Genomic DNA, 18,113 nt, shown 5'->3' with positions numbered 1-18,113 from the left:
AATGTCCACCTATCTACCAGTAAGGATCAAATGTAAAATCCTTTGCATATGTTAGTGTTACACCATAAAGTCAATAGTGTATTTTATTTCTTCCTTTCCTTTTCCCTTACTTCCTCCCTGGTTCTACAGTCATTGCAAATCATCTTCACCAAACAGTCAGCACAATCCTTCTAAAACCCCAAACTGATGAAGTCATGCCCTACTCACAATCGTGCTATGGCTCTTCATTGCTTATAGGATACACCAAAACTCTTTAACGCAAGTTCATTCAGAATCTGGACCCTGTCTGTGCAATAGCATTCTTTCCTCCATACTCCTTGCACATTCTAGCAAAATTAAATAAGACTCAGAGGCCCTTTCACTCATGCTTTCATGTCAGCATGATGCCTTTTACAGACCTTCATAAGGATGGGAGAGGAGAGCAGGTCAGTCCATTCCGAAATTACTTGTTTATGCCTTTGTCTCCCACTCAAACTGTGAGTTCCTTGAGAGCAGAAAATGTATCTTTTCAGCTTTGTATTCTAAATACCTGGCACAGTTCCTGGCACATGGCAGGAGCTCAGTGAACATTGGTTCCTTTTGAAGAGCCAAGAATTCTAGAGAGGAGGTGATATCCTTAAAATAATATGGACCCGGTTAGAATTTGGTTGTTAGGACTCACGATCTTTGGACAACGTCTTCTGACCTCAAACATAATATTAAGAAAGAAAATGAGGGGTGGAAAAAAGTGATCAATGCTCTCCCCCAACACGCATACACTTTCCGAAAGCAAAAACAAAATTTTAACTGTCAGAAGCATTCTAGGGTTGTTAAAGGTGAATGATGACAGCTATATGGTTAGACGCGGATTCTTTTTTCATTGAATATATGAAAATGATGTCAAAACAAATCCTCCCTGGCAATTTCAGTGGTTATTTTCCCCAAACAACCTCTGCTTGTTCCCCTTTCCTGACCTTCTCTCCCCTTACCTTACTCCACTTTCCTATCCCACTGTTACCTCCTCCATAATCTGGTTGGGAAGTCCAAGGGAAGGTTGAAGAGGAGCCACTTCTGAACCCAGGCTTAAGAGAAACGGCTATGTTCTCCCGGCACATGATGTTTCAGGACCACGGCCAGCGACATGGGCACGATACAGGGGGTGCAATTACCTTCTAATGGAAACATCGTCTAGCGCAGGGTGCCTTAGGAGAACAGGTGGGTGTAATGGGTGAAAATCAAGGGGTGAAACAGTTTGAGGCCTGTGACCTAAACTTTGCTTCTTCCCTATAAAGTCAAGGCAGGGGCACTTATTACATCACAGGTGTTAGTCTTGGTCAGATATATTAATAGCTTAAAACATTTTTCACAACAATAGGTGTACTAAAGAAAAGTAATGTAGGATGGTGGTAAACAGAAGGTATTATGGGATATATTTTAAATTAAAGAATTTGTGCCTTTAGATGCAAGAGATTTTCTGTCGTTTAAGTTTATATTTTCCCAAATATAACAGTGACAGGCCAAAAATTTTTAAAAAAGGTCAAAAATATGTTACCAGGAAAAGAAGAAATCTAAGCATTTTGACAGATCAGAATAGAAAAAAATCCCATAGTGCTCAGCTAGACTGAAGTCATGGGTCTGCTGAGATCAGAAGCAAGTAGTGGTAGCTGGGAGTTTGGCTCCTGTGAGTGAAAGGACTAAGAGGGCTCCGAGCAATTCATGGTCCAGAGTTAGACTCCTGCTTGAAGCCAGTGTCTGGGGTAGCTCTCCTAGGCTGATAAGAAGAGGCTGGGACAATAATGGGATGGAGGAGGGGACGTATGATCTTATGTTCTAACTATAGCAATTTCCTCCGTGTTATTCTCCGTCACCTGGGTTAATGCTGGCTATCACCCAGGTATATGGCTTTTAGCCAGCTTCTGGCTTAGGGTGGTAGAAGGATATATAAGCAGCTGGACCTTCTGCTGCCACAGGGATGGGCTCTTCCATGTACTCAATAAAACCATGGGACAAGAATATAAAATATCATTTTAAATACCCAGCTCTGGCCTAGGGACTCAGAAAGCCAAGAAGGCACAACTCTGAAATTATTAGAGCAGGAGGGTGGGCACAGAGGAAGTAAGAGGGGGAGGGAAAACAAAACCCTCCTCTTCCTTGGTGAACCTGCCAAATGACATTTCAAAACACAAAAAGAAATCTAAGGCTAAGAAAGACAATCCGCCAAAACAACAAATGAAGCATAAATTCGTTTGAAGTGAAGTTAATTTCATGAAACAGTCTGAAGTGGTAAAATAATAGACTCGGACTGTAAGAAGGAAAACTATTTGGGATAAAATATGTAGAAGCTAACTCTAAGCAATCATAAAATTCAGGGAGGGGTGGTGTTCAGTGTGTGGTTACTGCAGGTATAGGTTCTCATGCTCAAAAATAGAATAGAGCTACTGGAAAATTTATAGTTTAGCAAATATGTTAAACATGTAGGGTAATTACTAAAACTATAGGAAAACAATGTCTAGTTTCTAAACCAACAGAAGGGAAAAGGGGTTTATAGAAAACTTTATCAATTCAACAGAAGGCAGGAAATAAGAAATGAAGAGTTAGAGGGAAAAGGTGGTAAAAAGAGATTTCTACCCATCTGTGCTTTTGAATGATCAGGCAGTCAGGTTTCCCCAAGATTTCTAGTCCACAGCGGTGATGTTTAAAAACTGACTGGGTGGAGATGGGGGGCTGATTTGTATTGTTCACGGATTTCCATGGTGTAAATACTCCCACCTTGGCCAATTTCAAGCTACCTATGTAACATCAAACCATTCATAAAATTACTGTAAACGTAACAATGATATCTAGGGAGCTGTGCACGCTACTGTTTGTTTGGAACAGACAGGCTTTTCTCTAGGGTTTTCATACTGCATATAATTTTGACAGTGGAATAAAAATTTTAAAACAGATTCTTTGCGTTTTACTTGTCTAACTGAGACCATATGGAAATTTATTGGGAAAATGGGAGTTGGTGGCATTCTGTTATTAGAGTATTTATCATACAGTTATGGAAGACTAGTAATTTATGATCCTTGCTAGCAAAGCCAGATCAATACAGAGATAAATGTCCTCAGCACAATAGAATTTATATCATCCGCCTGATAACTGACCACCGTGTCATACGCTCAATCATTCATCTCATTAACTGGTATAATGAGCTGGAAGTCTAATATGCATGTGATTTATTAATGTACACTAGACCGATCTAACCCGTTACCTGTCCTTGGCAACATAGCGTACAGTTGTCTACCTCCAGTAACAGGATCTCACAAAGAGAATCAAACACCCTTTTTAATGCTAGATACCTGTTGAATTAGAACAGATTGGAGAAATGCCTGAGGTAGCATCGCTTCTCTTCCTTTCACTTCTCCCATCCTCCCAGCTCCCATGGATTCCTACTCCTTTTTCCTTCCTTCCTTCCTTCCTTCCTTCCTTCCTTCCTTCCTTCCTTCCTTCCTTCCTCCCTCCCTCCCTCCCTCCCTCCCTCCCTCCCTCCCTCCGTCCCTTCCTCCCTTCTTTTCTTTCTCTTTGGAGCTAAAGTGGCTTATTTTAGAATGAGGTAGGTGGGCAAATGGTCCTGAAAGAGCCTTTCATGATTTGCTGCTATGAGTATATTTGGTGACAGTCATTTCACATCACCTATCTATGCATATGACCAAGTTACAGTGGCTTAAAGCTCAGCGCACATCACAATACCAGAGCAGTGAAGTGCCATGTTCCCTGGAGAGAGAGAACAGGGAAAATAAAAACAGAAAGCTGGCCCTTTCAAAACCTATGCACAGAGTTAGTTCACTAACTGTGGGAATAGGAGCTATCCAACCCCCACCCCTTTATTTCTCAAGCCCCTGGGAACATTTGTTGCCTGCAAGGTCTGTGCTTTGTTTTGCAAGGGTAAATCAGAGGACCTATTATTCAGCAAATTAAAGGCTTGGCTGCCTGAGAGCTCCTTTCAGCCAGGATTAGGGTCTCTGATGTGCTCTGATGTAATGGATGGAGCTGTTCTGTTCCTTCATGTTAATGGGGGAGCAGCGAGGACTCCCCAGGCTCTCTTTGGCAGTTGGTGCCTTTACTCATTCCCTTGCTTAAAAAAGAAAATATTTTATCTCATGAAAATTTAGTGCTTGAACAAGGCACTGGGTTGATGTCCTGGGGAATGAAGTATTCATTTCCTTGTCTAAAATCACAGAGGCGCAGCCCTAACTGGCTCCCTTGGGCGGCCACTTCCTCGGGAAGAACCGTCTCCCAAAAGAGCAACAGAAGCAATCATTGGGGTTTTGGCTTATTGCCCTTTGCCTCCTTCCTTTTTTTTGCTCAGAAGTTGGGCAGAGGGATGGCAGGTGACAGGTATGGTGGTGGTTTATGTCCTCAGGAACTTGAACCAAAGCAGTCAGTAGCTGTGCAAAATCCTGACTTGCATAAGACATTTACAACTACTTATGATCTGACAATATTTTCTCCAGGCTTTTGAGTAGTGGTTAGGTTGTTAATAAAAACCTGGCTTAGTTTATTTTCCCCAGTTTGATTTCATACCATCAATAATATTCATATAATTGGCAATAAGTCAGGGAAGTGTTTGGTCAATTTAAGTCTTTACCAAAAGAACACACAGTAAGGGAAAGGCACTAAATGTGGGGAGACACCATGCCAGCAAGACTATTGCAGCTCTAGGCCACTATCTCCCCTCTTAATCCAATCCTCCTCCCACTTCCATTTCCACTATGTACTATGGCTTGAAATTTTAGTTGGAACCATTATTGTCATCACTTAAGAGACAAATTTGACTGCCCTCTTGTTTCCATGTCCCTTGTGTGACGATGCTTCCGCCTTCTTCCAACCTCTGCCTGTGGGATTAAATTGCTCCCTCCTTTGAGTTGCTTTTGATTCATGGGCTAAACTATTTCGGCAATCTTCTTTTCATTATTTGCAATGAACAGCACATGGTAGCTTGGCACCCTGCCCCCCCCCTTTTTTTTTCTTGATGTATGCCAGCATCTGGGCACTACAGTTAACATGTTAGGAATCAAGATGCCCAACTATAAAAATTCACCAAGTTGCTGGTAGATTTAGGTGTGGATTAAGATCAGAGAGCTCTTTGTCCCAATATGCTAAGGTTGGGGGTTCAATACCTGGACAAGACACATATAAGAATGAAACAATGAATGCATGAATAAGTGGAACAACAAACTGAAGTTTCTTTCTCTCTCTCAAATCAATTTAAAAAGTAGTTCAATTTTAAAAGTAACATGCAATGGTATGTTTTGGGGCAATTTATAATTAAAAAAAAAAAAAAAGATCAGTTAGATCTGTATCTTCTTGCATTGGCCACCCAGGGAGAATTTTCTTTTTTACCAGATAGTGCTTTGATAGAAGTTGTCAGTTGGTATTGAAGAGTGTTATAAAAAACAGCTCTCTGCCCTGGCTGGTTTGCCTTAGTGCTTAGAGTGTCAGCCCAGTGACTGAGGGGTCGCAGGTTCACTTCTGGTCAAGGGCATATACCTGGGTTGCAGGTTCAGCCCCACCCTGGTTGGGGGAACATGCAGGAGGCAACCAATCAATGTGTTTCTCTCACATTGATGTTTTTCACTGTCTCTCTCTTCCTCTTTCCCTCCCTCCACTCTCTCTAAAAAAAATCAATGGAAAAAATATCCTTAGGTGATGATTAACCAAAAAACACCACCAAAAAAAAAAAAAAAAAAAACCCAAAACAGCCCTCTGAAATTCATGGCCACGTTTACTGCAGGGAAATAGTATTCATTACTTTATATGGCATTATTTCTGTGAAAACCCAAGAAAGCTATGTATCTCTAGTCTCCTTACCAGTCAATAACATCACCATCATTATCATCACCACCATCATCATCATCATAGTTCTCTAAGCAGCTGGTCTGTTTTTATATCATGGATTTTAAAGGAGACTGCCTTTTCCCTTTCACATTGGCTGCTAGAGAGACCAGAGCCTAATTTGTAGCCACCTCTAACAAAGTAATTTATTTTTTGTTTTAATTGCTATTTTTGTTTCCTAATTTCCCATCTTTCATTTTTCTCTTCTACTTTTATTATTCTTACCTTGCCTTATTTTACATACCTTTATTTATATAAACACATATTGTAAGGTGCCTTTCTCAAGCAAGATGAAATATTAGAAATTAATTGCATATACTGATGATGGGAATGTAAAATGATGCAGCACCCTGGCAATGTGGCCCAGTTCTCTGAGAGTCATCCTGTCCTCCAAAAGGTCACCGGTTTGGTTTCTGGTCAAGGCATATACCCAGGTTGTAGGTTTGATCCCCCAATCCTGGTACGTATGGGAAGCAACTGATCGATATTTCTTCTCTCTCCCTCTTCCTTCCTCTCTTTCTAAAAAATCAATTAAAACAAATAAAAAATAAAAATAAAATGATGCAGCTACTTTGGAAAATAGTCTCATATTTCCTCAGAAGATTAAATATAAATTTACCATATGATCCAGCATTCTACTCTTACGTATGTACACCAAGGAGGAATGAAAACATATGTCCACATAAAAACTTTGTGCACAAGTGTTCATAGCAGCATTATTTGTAAAAGCTTAAAAGTGGAAACAACCCAAATGCTCAGCCATTGCTGAGTGGATAAACAAAATGTGGTATAGCTATTCAATAGAGTATTATTTAGCAATAAAAAGGAGTGAAGTATTAATATATGCTACAACATGGATGAATTTTAAAAACATTATGCTAATTTAATGAAGCCAGTCACAAAAGACCACACATATTAATAATATAAAATGTCCAGATTAGGCAAATCCATACAGACAGAAAGTAGGTTGGTAGTTGCCTGGGACTGAAGAGGTTGAGGAGAAATAGGAAGTGACTGCTAATGGATACAGAGTTTCTTTTTGGGGTGATGAAATGTTCTAAAAATTGATTATGGTAATGGTTGTACAACTGTATGAATATACTAAAACTCTGAATTGTATACTTTAAACAAGTAAACTGTATGGTTTGTGAATTATATCTCATCCAAGCTGTTATAAAAGTCATTTACAGTAACCAATGAACTGTAAATTTTATGGAGTCATTTTACTGGTTTTCTTACACTTTTAATTTTTACTTTGTGTCAGACATGCACACTGTAGTTAAATCCACTTATTTTCAGTAGAATATGTAGACTTGTTTGGGACTGTGTATCTCTAAGAGTAGGGATGGCCTTCTCCATAGGATGCACATTCCCTTTAAATTATCTAGTTCAGTACATTTGACCCACTAGGCAAAGCATGGGGTTGTTCAGCAGCAAGTTCCATGCCTGTGAGCATAAATGATGTCATTCTATTTTCACTCCTCCTTGTCTTTCCATAACCTGTCTCCTCTCCCTTGTCATCTAATTCTACTTGGAAGTGAAAATAAAGGGGCGAAAATGGTCAGAGAAGTAAGGGAATAACTAAGAGATGTAGTAGCATCACTACAGGCAAGGGAAAAGAATGTTTCAGGAAGGAGGGCTGGCCAACGGTGATCATCAGTGAACAGAGAGACTGAGAACTAAAAAGAGATCATTGAATTAGTAATTTAAAGGCTTTTGGTTTCCATTGAGAGATTATAGCTGGGTAGTGAGATTAGAGAAGGTAAAGGGTAAATTGTTCACAAAGATTTAGCTACAGGTATATCCATTAAATTTAAGTTGGCCTAAGATTCCACAGGTGGCCCTTTCTTTTTTCTTTCTCTTGACTTGTCTTCAATTTCTACAGCTGCAACCACCACCTTTCCTTTCTCATTTCCTTAATTCAGACTTTATGTGTCCTAAATGGATCACCTCCCTCACATTTACTCTCTGATGTGGTGACAGTTTGTTTTCTAAAGCAAAGATCCATTTGTGTTATCTTCCTGCTCAAAAAAGGCCAGTTTGGCGTGACTCAGAAAGAAAACCTAAGCTCCCTCATGGCCTTCTAGGTTCTGAAGAAGGTGTTTCCAGCCAGATTCTCACCCCTGTCTCTATTACAATTGCATTATTCTGTTCTACTCTGTTCCCATATGAACCATCCATTTTGCGAACGGGCTTCCATTCCTACTGTACTCTCTCCACTTGGAACGCTTCTTCCCGTCACTTCCCGTCACTATCCCTTTCACTCTTGAGGACCCCAGTGTCATTTCTCATGTGAAACATGTGCTCTCCCAGCTGGACTTGTGCACTTCAGCTGAGCAACTCTAGTGCTTACGTTTTTCAGCCTTGAATTATTATTATTTATGTCCATATCTATTCTTCTACTAGTTTCTAAATTTCATGAAGGCTATTGTCTCACTCCAGGCATCTTTTCCCCCAATCGAACTTGGCAGAGTACCATTCACAGTAAATACCTAGTAAGTGTTTGAATGGATCAATGACTTCAGTCCCACCTGGTCCTCTAAATAGTTCATATGTGTAAGTTTGGTATTATCCCAGAAGATGAGTTCCTTATGGAGGCATATCATATCTTTTGCTTGTTTTGCACTCTCCTAGCCCCTCCCCAGTCCTGGGGTAGTCCCGAGCATGGAATGGTCATGTACTATGGAACTGGTAGTTCATTCCTCATAGGGGATGGCTGGGTACTGTCCTTTACTTCCCCTGATATGGAAAAAATGCATACAAATGAGAAATATGGATTTAATTCTGGGCAGCATGGCAAGTAGGATCAAGGGAAGGATTAGAATTCATATGTCCTCCAGCACTTACAGCCAGACTGAGGAGCAGACCTTAACTGTTTGTCAAAATGGAAATTGATTTTCGAATCAAAGAAATTAGCCAGAGAGTCAAACACAAGAGTGCCCAAAGGCTTGAACTTTGAAATGCCAAAGTTCTTTGCTTTTGCTGAATTGTCAGACTCTAAAAGTTCCCCTTCTCTCAGAACTTTGGAAGTTCTCATCAGGATATCTATCACGGAACAATTTTGTCCTCAGTGGGGGGAATCACACTGAGAAAAAGGAGCTAATTAGTGGGCACAGTATTATTCAAGTCTAATTCAAGGAGCCATTGCACATTAACAGTTCTTTTGAGAGCACTCATCCTGCTTGGAAGACATGGCTGTCTTTCTCCAATGGACTGATTGTGTGTATCCCTACCACTTAGTACAGTGGCTGGCTCATATAGCTGTCATCTCTTAAGTGCTCTCTGTGTACCAGGCACTGTACTTAGATTATTGCATTTGCTCCCTACAATGATATTATCACCATTTTACAAGTGAGGAAACTGAGGCCCAGAGAATTGAGTTAACTTGCATACCATCACATGTCTATAAGAAGTAGAGTTAGATTTGACCCCAATTGCTGGCTTTTAACCTTTATATATTACTGCCCTAATACTACGCATCAAATATTTTTTTAAATGAAAGAGTACATGTGTCATGCTTGGAAGAATAATGGGTTTGGCAATTAAGCATATTGTTATTTAAATAAATCAATGGACTATTTTAAATATTTAAGATTAATAATTTAAATATTATATTACATAATATATAATTATATATTATATGAATCTATTCATATTAATTATTAACATAAAGATTAATATGTTTAAAAAATGGATTTGCCAAAATCTAGATTGTTTTGCCCTGAGTCACCCATGTTTTCCATAACCACTTCCCTGTGAGTTCAGCCATCATTTCCCTCTTTGATGGCTCCTTATCTTCCTGGGCTGCTTTAGGCAAATATTTCCATAATTTCCACCTGAAGTAAAGAGCTCTACAGAAAGCCAAGGCTGTGTCTGGTTTGCTGAGTCTAGGGCTGACCGGTGGCCAACTTCAGCCCCTCACAGAGGCCCAAGGGGCAGTGGTGTGGCCCCTGCAGGGGAGACTCAGCGGCACCTGCAGCAGCAGCAAGTACCCAGGTCCGTGGGAAATGGCAGCAATGCGGCCTGAGCGACGGAGCCATTCCAGGAAGCCCATCTCCCGGGGATCATGCCTTCCACAACTCTTTGAACCAGAGGGTGGGATTTGAACACAGATTAACCATCCAATAAACTAGTGGCTGGGGTTGTTAGATGGAGCAGTGGTTAATATTTTTCTGGCCCCTGACTGAATCACATGGCTAGAGTTGCCTGGATAAATATTTGTTTAATTACAAAGTGCTTTTCCCAACCAAGGAAGAAAGAAACAGAAAACAAAGAGGAGTGAGAAGGTGGTGACTTGGAGCCATCAGTTGCAGTCCTTAAGCCTGCCTTAGTCCTAGGACAGGACAATTGGGATCTTGCTTGGCTTCGGCATGTTCAGTGCAGTGCATGCTCCTCCCCAGTCTTTGCAGCTGCCACAGACTAAACAGAAGAAAGCAGTGTCAGTAACAACAATAAGACCTCGCCTCTGCCACCACACCCTCCAGTGGCTTCTGACAGCATCTGGGACCCCCGAGCCCTGTCCTGACTTCTTCCTTGGCTCTGGCCCGATTCCTCTGGGCCTTTTTACTCACTTCACCTCCTTGCTTGGCAGTTTCCTTCCTCAGCCCCTCCCAGCTGTGGTCCCCAGCTTGTCCCCAGGCAAGAAGTGCTGAAGATCTTGAATTTTTGTTACCACATCATCTTCCCTAAGAACACAACAAATTAGCCTGGGCTTTTCGAATTATTTACTGTTGATCGTGAGATCAGAGACATACAGATGAAGAGGTACTTGTGTTCACACAGGGTTCCCACTGCAGCTCTCTGCCTTAGGGGGGCCTCCAGTCCTGGGTCCAGTTTTGGCTCAGAGACTCTCTCCAGCTACTGTGGTGCTCATTAACTCTGAAGGGAGATTCTGTCCTTTCCGCTCTTAGATTTTATCTCTTGGCTTCAAACCATGCCACACATTTTCTCTGGTCTCCTTCACCTTCTTTGAGGCTTCTCCGGGTGAGAAAAGTGGGTTCTTCTCAGGCTTCAGGAAATGCCATGCTCTTCCCTTTCCATTTCTTTCCTGGGTTCACCTGAGCTCAGTCTGGACCCTCAGTGCTGACGGCTTTTCCTAAAGGTGGGGCTCACTTGCTGATCTTTCTAACCCTGATCTTGTGTTTGCCCCATATCTCAGGCAAAATGGCAGCTGCCCTGCTGTCCTGTAGCCCTGCAGCCTTTCTCTGACTTTGCCACCCAGGACCTGCTCCCGTCACCTGCTTCAAAAGCAGACTGAGCTCCCTTTCTACAACCCTCTGTCCTACCTTCTCAGGGCCTCTTTTCCCTGTCTGTGAATACGGACTGTTTCTCTCTGATTGATAGCTGTAGACTTTCGTTGCCGAGCCATGCACTCCTGGTTCTCACTCCTGTGTCAGAGCAGGACCCCACTTCCCCACCCCACATGTGAAGTCAGCAAGCAACTTCACTTCTCTTCAGTGAGGTTTTAAAACATCACCATGTTTGATATTTGCAAACTTAATGAAAACTGAATGCAGTTCAATATTCCACCAAATGGGGAGGTGGTATTTGGCTAAAATAACATATGCAACATCAAGTTTCTTAGCTTGCCTTCTTTCGAGGCATTAGTCATCCTGGGAGAATGCCCGTGTTTGTCATAGTCCTGTCTTCCAAATGGAAATTTCCATCCAACACAGAGCACCCTGGGCTCTGATACTTAACCTATAATTATTGTCCCCTCTGGAGGATTTCTCCTCTTGATGCAGAGGTCCCTTTGTCACTCAGATGTCTGTCTGATGATGATAGGAACTGCAGAGCAGCAGAGCATATCACGGGGCGTGGAAGTGTTTGCTCAGATAAAAAACGCTCAGATATTCTCTACCGACGGAGACACTTAACAATCTAAGGAGCAAACCTGCAAGGAAACAACAGAAAGTATAGGAAACAACAGAAAGTGTAAAAAACAGAATATCTATAAAGAAATGAGAAGTGACATAAATCCCAAGTTTTCCTGTGGTTTGGCCCCAGTATGTGGAATAAGAAATGCTCACCCTCCTGCTTTCTTACCAAGTTCACCGGTATTTTTAGTTTTTGGCTCTTCAACTGCTCTTTATCTAGTGTATTTTATTCATCAGTGAACGTCTACCTGTGAGTCTTGATAAATAGCTCCCCCTTGCAGGCATTTGATTTTTTGGTGATGAAATGGCGACAGCAGCAAGGCAGCTGTGTGTCAACAGCATGATTGTTTGGGAGCAGAAAGAGCACAGGCACCACCAGCGCCGGAGCCCAGAGCAGAAGCCTGACCTTGTTTTTGTTAAGAAATCCCTCCTTTTTACCTGTTTCTGGCTGAGCCAAGCTGAGGGGTCGCTGCAACAACCCGCGTTTAATGTGGTGATACTAATGAATTCTGAGAATTAATCTTCAGTCAAGAAGGCATGATGGAAGGGACTAGAATTTCAAATGAGGTCATGGATTAATTTCTTTCAAGGCTAGAATTTGCTTCCTTTTTATTCTAGTGGCCTTTTCTATCAAATTCAAACCACCTACCATGGCCTTGTAAATTCAGAGTAAATCCAGGTAATACATCTCCTGGTAGTTTAAACATTTTGTTTTGTCTTTTAGCACAGAGATAACCACACCTAAATCCAGATTTTAAAAAATGATATTTTAAAAAGTGTGTTTTTACTGATTTTAGAAAGAGAGAAAGGGAGACAGAGAAACATGGATCAGCTGCCTCCTGCACACCCCCTACTGGGGATCGACCCCGCAACCCAGGCATGTGCCCTGACCAGGAATCAAACTGGTGACTTCTTGGGGCATGGGACAATGCTCAACCAACTGAGCCATGCTAGCCAGGGCTAAAAAAAAAAAAAAAAAAAAAATGATTTTTTTAAAAGTAATTACTGATAATTTTGGAAAAAAGTAGTCTTCCCTAAATCTAGTCCTGTTCAGTTTCTTTTTTCCAGGGCAAAAGGCTCTGGGATGAATTGAGCTTGGGGAATATATACCCCGTTTGAGACACTGTCTTCTGTAGAACCAACAGCTTACGGATGTCTTAAACATGCCAGGGATATTTAAGGACTCTGAGCATCTCCCCTCAGTTAGCTGCGATAAGGACTCTGCCACACATTCCAAAAGTCTAGTACTGATTTCTCATGGCGGAGCTTCTGAAGATACCATTTGCAGGGCCCTGGTCCCACTGACACAGAAAAGGGCCTGTGGCCCACAGGTTTGGAAACATGGACTTAAACAGAAGTAAGCTGTTTTCTTTACCCCTGTACTTCTAAGAACATTTAATGTGCTCATGTGCATTGCGAAACTCCAGACTTGCCTGGGTTAGAGTATAACTGTTTCCTATACCTTTTGACCAGAACACTAGTTTCATTTTCAGTGGAATATCATATGTGTCTAGTATTTCACCCAACTCACCTCACACTGCCTGGCCCCCATTCCCCATACAAAAATCAACATTTTATACATTCTCTTGTAAAACTTTCCAATCCCCAGGTGGTGGTGGGGAATATTCTGCATCTGGGATTTGACATTTCTGGTTTAATAATCAATCCCGAAATGGACAAGCATATTATAACTTTCTTAGTTTTCCATGTTTGTTCTTCAAATCAGGTTGGAGGACTTTAACATGCTTTTTTAAAGGACATAGAGGCTGTCAGGAATTCTTATAGATTCAGTAGTCAATTCTGTCTTAATCCGCTAAATCCCTGCCTGGAAGGAGAGTAAGACAAATGACGACCTGACAAACTAACAGTATGAGTTTGGGGCACCAAATTGCAAAGTCTTAAGCAACAAAGAATACACCCTAGTTAAAGTTGGTAAAGGGACTAAAGTTCTTAGGCATTTAAAGGATGCAGCTTAGGAGGTGAAGGTGAATGTTGTGGTGGCTTCGTCCCTGGCTACACAGCTTGCCTAGCCAGGCTTCTTGCATCGCTGATCTGGTTTGCTAACTTTGAAATGCCTCTACCTCTTCTCCACCAATGGAGTTCAACTTAGTTACAAAACTTCCCCCAAACCTAGCTCGGTTCTCACCTGCTCCACTAAGTCTTCCCTGACTGGAGTCCCCCACCCACCACCTGAGTATTATTCTGCATCTGTGCCATTTTAAACAACACATTGCAGGGTGGGAAGGATTCTCTCATGGGAGTCAGAGAATTGGCCCCATCACGACCAGGACCTGACCTTAACTCCCTCACCACATACAAGAGGTTAAAATAGAAAATCTCCATCTCTTAACTCCAAAACCCTGTGTTTTGGGTGATTATTTCTTATTCTAATACAGGGTGGGCAAAAGTAGTTTTACAGTTGTTCATATGGAAAATAATACAATAATTAATAAGTTATAATAATATAAGAATAAACTGTGTTTCTCATACTCACAACTGTAAACCTACTTTCACGCCACCCTGTATATAAGCAAATACTGGCTTCTGCTCTTTCCTGTGTTTCTCTTGCCCTTCCATCTTTCCATTAGACTGTAGATCCTTAAGGAAAAGAATCATAATTTTTTAAATAAATTTGTTTAGTTTGGCTAATTCTGGCTGGTTAATAAATGTTTGCTGAACAAATGAGGTGAGATGATTCCAATGACCTGTATCTAGTAATGCATGATTTGCAGCCATATCTGCTCCTAAAGTAGAACTTTCCTCTACTTCTCAGTAAAATAATAGTTCCATTTTATTCTGGCTCTTTGCTCCCCCATGAGAAAAAAGTATGCAAGAGAGTTTTAGAATAAGCTTATATCCTCAAGGTCTCCATGCCCTTCTCCTAAAAATCCTCCAATGCAGTCAGATATGTCACAACTCTGCTTAGCATTCTTCCCATATACACTCAGCTTCAGTTTTGCTGACCCAGTGGAATGACATTCAGTCCACTTGGGTCCTTCTGAGAGAACTAACAAACCCTCTTGATCACTGCTTCCAGAAATTAATATGCCTACCTTCATTTTTTGAATCTTCAGGAGACAACAGATTCATTTGTTAGTTCCTTCCTTGTCTGATTACCTCATTTTATTATGTATTCCTCTTTTCTCTCACTCCCTCTGTGTTCTAGAGAGAGATCCTCTCCAAAATACCCAATGATCTTGCAACCTTTTTGGCAACCTTGCTCCCCCACTAGATGCTAAAATTATGAAACAAGGTATAGCACCTTTAACTGCACCCCTAGACTCCAGTAGAGACCTATTTTCATAAGGCTGCAGTGTGAGTTTCCTGGTCTCTTTCCAACTCTATCTAAGGAGATGTAATTACTGAAGTACCAGAAGGACCATGTTTTCAGGCCTCACCTGGAAACTGTCCCAAGGAGAAAGGCAGAAGCAGCTCCAGCCCACTTTCCCATTCACTTGCTCTGAGTTTTCTATTCATCTCTATGCCTCCCACCTTCAGCCTCAGCCCCCTGAGTTTACCCATTTGATGGATTGGCACTGCTCAACAGGCAACTGAGGGTGGCCCTGGTGCTCTTGCTCTTTCTTCCTTTTTCGGTAGCACCGACTGGCAGTCAGTTGAAACAGCTAATGCAGGAAAAAAGGAAGGAAACATTAGGTAGAGAAACCTATTAAGAAATCTCTCTGTGTTTGGGGATATACATGGGTACAGGGCGTATGTCTCTTTGGTGACGAGAGACAGATATAATGTGACCCACCCCAAAGCACTGGCAGGATTAGCTGCAAGACCCAGGGGTTCCCCGTCTCCTGTCTGACTCCCTCTGAGGCTCTGGGGTGGGGCTGTGCAAAGCCACCAAGTCCATCTCCAGTAGTAACTCTCAGAGGACACAGACTGTGTTTTATTTTAGGAGTTTTCGTACACCATTCCTCAAGCCAGGAGGACGGGGCCATTCACCTGTATTATTTCACCGTATAACTACCATGAGGTTCCTTTTCTCCAGGTGCTGAGGGAAACATTAGCAATTATTTTTCTTTCATAGCCATATACACATATAAATTCATATACAGGGAATTCAGGGAAGATTGCTGGAGTAAAGACATGAACATAGTATTTTTTTAAGCATGTGCACTGATTTTTTTCTTTTGGTAGGAAAAATAATAGATTATACAAAAGGCCCCCAAACCTATTCAAGTCAAATGATTGATTTCTTCCCATGGCAAGGCAGAGGTGGTATTTAAGTCATGCAGGCAGCAGAGTGGAGATAATCTAGGTTCTTTTGGCATTTCTAGCTGAAAGCTCCAGTTCCAATAGAAAGAAAACCCCCTGAATCAATTCTAAAATGGAGTGACTGGGAAATCGACTGAAAATCTTTTCAAGACTAGAAGGTGAGGGATGTGAAATTGGTTGGACGTGTAAATCGCAAAGGTTAAAGCCTTTTGTGAATCCAACAGTTGAGGACTGTTTGGGGAACTGCTTAAATGTTTTGAAATAATGCTCAAGGTGAGGCTGAACTTTTTACCATCTGTCAATGCATTTCATTATTTAAAATACGTTGTGTTTTAGATGTTGCCGGCATGTCATTAGTGGGAAAACTGGAAACGTTTATTTCATGGAGTGGGCAGAATGGCATCCAGTGTTTATTCTAAGCCTCCTATGTGAGCTAGAGACTGATAGTTTACAAGGGCAGCTATTAAAATTTCTCTCTCCTATCAAGGGCAGCTAGCTAGTCAGAATAGAAATGTGATGGTAATTGGAGGGGTATTCATCAGATTCAATTTCAGTAGAAATTTCCTTGTGTCAAAATCATTTTTAGTAACAGAGAGCATACAGCAAATTGCACTAAATCATTGTTTTCTTTGAAAAGGGTATTGAACCTGAAACAGAAAGTGGTTATACCGGTGCAGTTTTAACCAATTAACCGCAGAGGAGTTTAAATACAGCCCAGTGTTTACCATTTCGAATGGACTTTTTTGTTCCCCGTTTGCATAATTTCATTCCAATTTGTCTGAATTATATTGCAGTCACTTCCTGTCCTGAGGTTTTTCTGCTTCTTCAAAAGACATTAGAAATCAAGGTGTTGAACCTTCTCTGTGAAGGCTTCTCTATGATCAGTTTCTTTCCTTGCAGACTCCTAAATACATTTGCCCACCACCACACAGTGGGCATTTTAGGTTGGGATTGGACTTACTTGATAGTATGTGATTTTAAATGCTTCCAAAATAAAGTATATAGACTAATCAACTTGTCTCCATTGTAAACATTTTTCTGTAATGAAAATTCAGACAGAAAGTTCAGTCTGACCAATCTACTTTTCCAGTGTTTTGAGTATTTAGAATCAATTGATTGTTTTCAATATGTACTTAAACTAAAATAGATTTCAGATGTTTTAATTAATTCAACTAATAGAGAATTGTTACTTTTTCTATGTTCTGGCACATATGAATAAAGAAAGAGCTTTGTTAGGTCAGTGATGGGGTTTTATAAATAAGCCTTTTCTCCACCCCTCTCCCATATTGACAGAGGAGCCAGGTGTCTAAGATTGTACTTTGGATTGTTTGTTGATTTCTGCAAACAGGTGTCTTATTAAGGATTTTGAAAAGCGGCCGCCCGTCACACAGCTCCTCGACCACCCGTTTATTCAGGGAGTCTGCGGCAAGGTTTTGTTTCTGCAGAAGCAGCTGGCCAAGGTACTCCAAGACCAGAAGCATCTAAACCCTGTTGTTAAAACCAGGTATGGTGCTCGGTGTCTTCCCGCTTCCTCTCTCTGGTTATTAATAAAAACAGCATGCCGTGTGTTTAGATTTGCCCAGCATTATTACTGGTAATTACCACATCCCTGCATTTCCGAGAGCTTCATTTACATAATATTAAGTGCTTCATGCCTAGTGGATGAGAGGGTTAGAGCTTCCGAACTACGCTGTCCCTTTGTGCTCTTCTGGCTAATTTCTCTCAAGTGTAGCTGAAATCTCACTCTGCCCATGTGTTCTAGTTAAAAACCAACACATATGTTTATATTTAATATAAATGTGGATTTTTCCCCTACCCAATAAAGGTAACTGTATGAAAGCAGTCACAGCTGAAATTGTGTGAGAAATCTTTGCTTGGCTGTTGCAGACTGGAGCAGAAATGTAGGCTGTTTGGTGATTTTTGGAAAGATTGCAAGTTGAATGCTAAAGCCTTTTTCTCAAATGTGCTCTGAGATCGGTTTCTTTAGTTAAAAATATCTTAGAAGCAAGTTAGTATTTTAAAATAATCACCTCCCCCCATTGTCAATGCTATCTGAAACTACTGGGATTCTTCCCCCTCCCTTTTTAGACATTTAAAAAGTAAATGTTTATTTTCAAGGGCAGTTGCATAAAGCAGTCTTCTGTGGTGGTCTCTGGA

At 41.1% G+C, this 18,113-nt stretch overlaps 1 protein-coding gene across 1 annotated transcript in view; it reads left to right on the top strand.

Moving 5' to 3' along the window:
* MYO3B (myosin IIIB) overlaps positions 1-18,113 on the top strand; it is a gene marked incomplete at its 5' end in the record, with an annotated part of 324,483 nt that overhangs the window by 101,791 nt on the left and 204,579 nt on the right. Inside the window, one exon of the mRNA XM_081142170.1 lies at positions 17,305-17,460. Coding sequence (XP_080998296.1) covers positions 17,305-17,460 — 156 coding nt within the window. The remainder of the gene's footprint in view (positions 1-17,304; positions 17,461-18,113) is intronic.

Source organism: Miniopterus schreibersii (assembly GCF_964146895.1).
Source record: "Miniopterus schreibersii genome assembly, chromosome: 7".
NCBI classification, from domain to species: domain Eukaryota; kingdom Metazoa; phylum Chordata; class Mammalia; order Chiroptera; family Miniopteridae; genus Miniopterus; species Miniopterus schreibersii.
The sequence above is the reverse complement of the archived record's forward strand: the minus strand, read 5'-3'. Positions and strand labels throughout refer to the sequence as shown.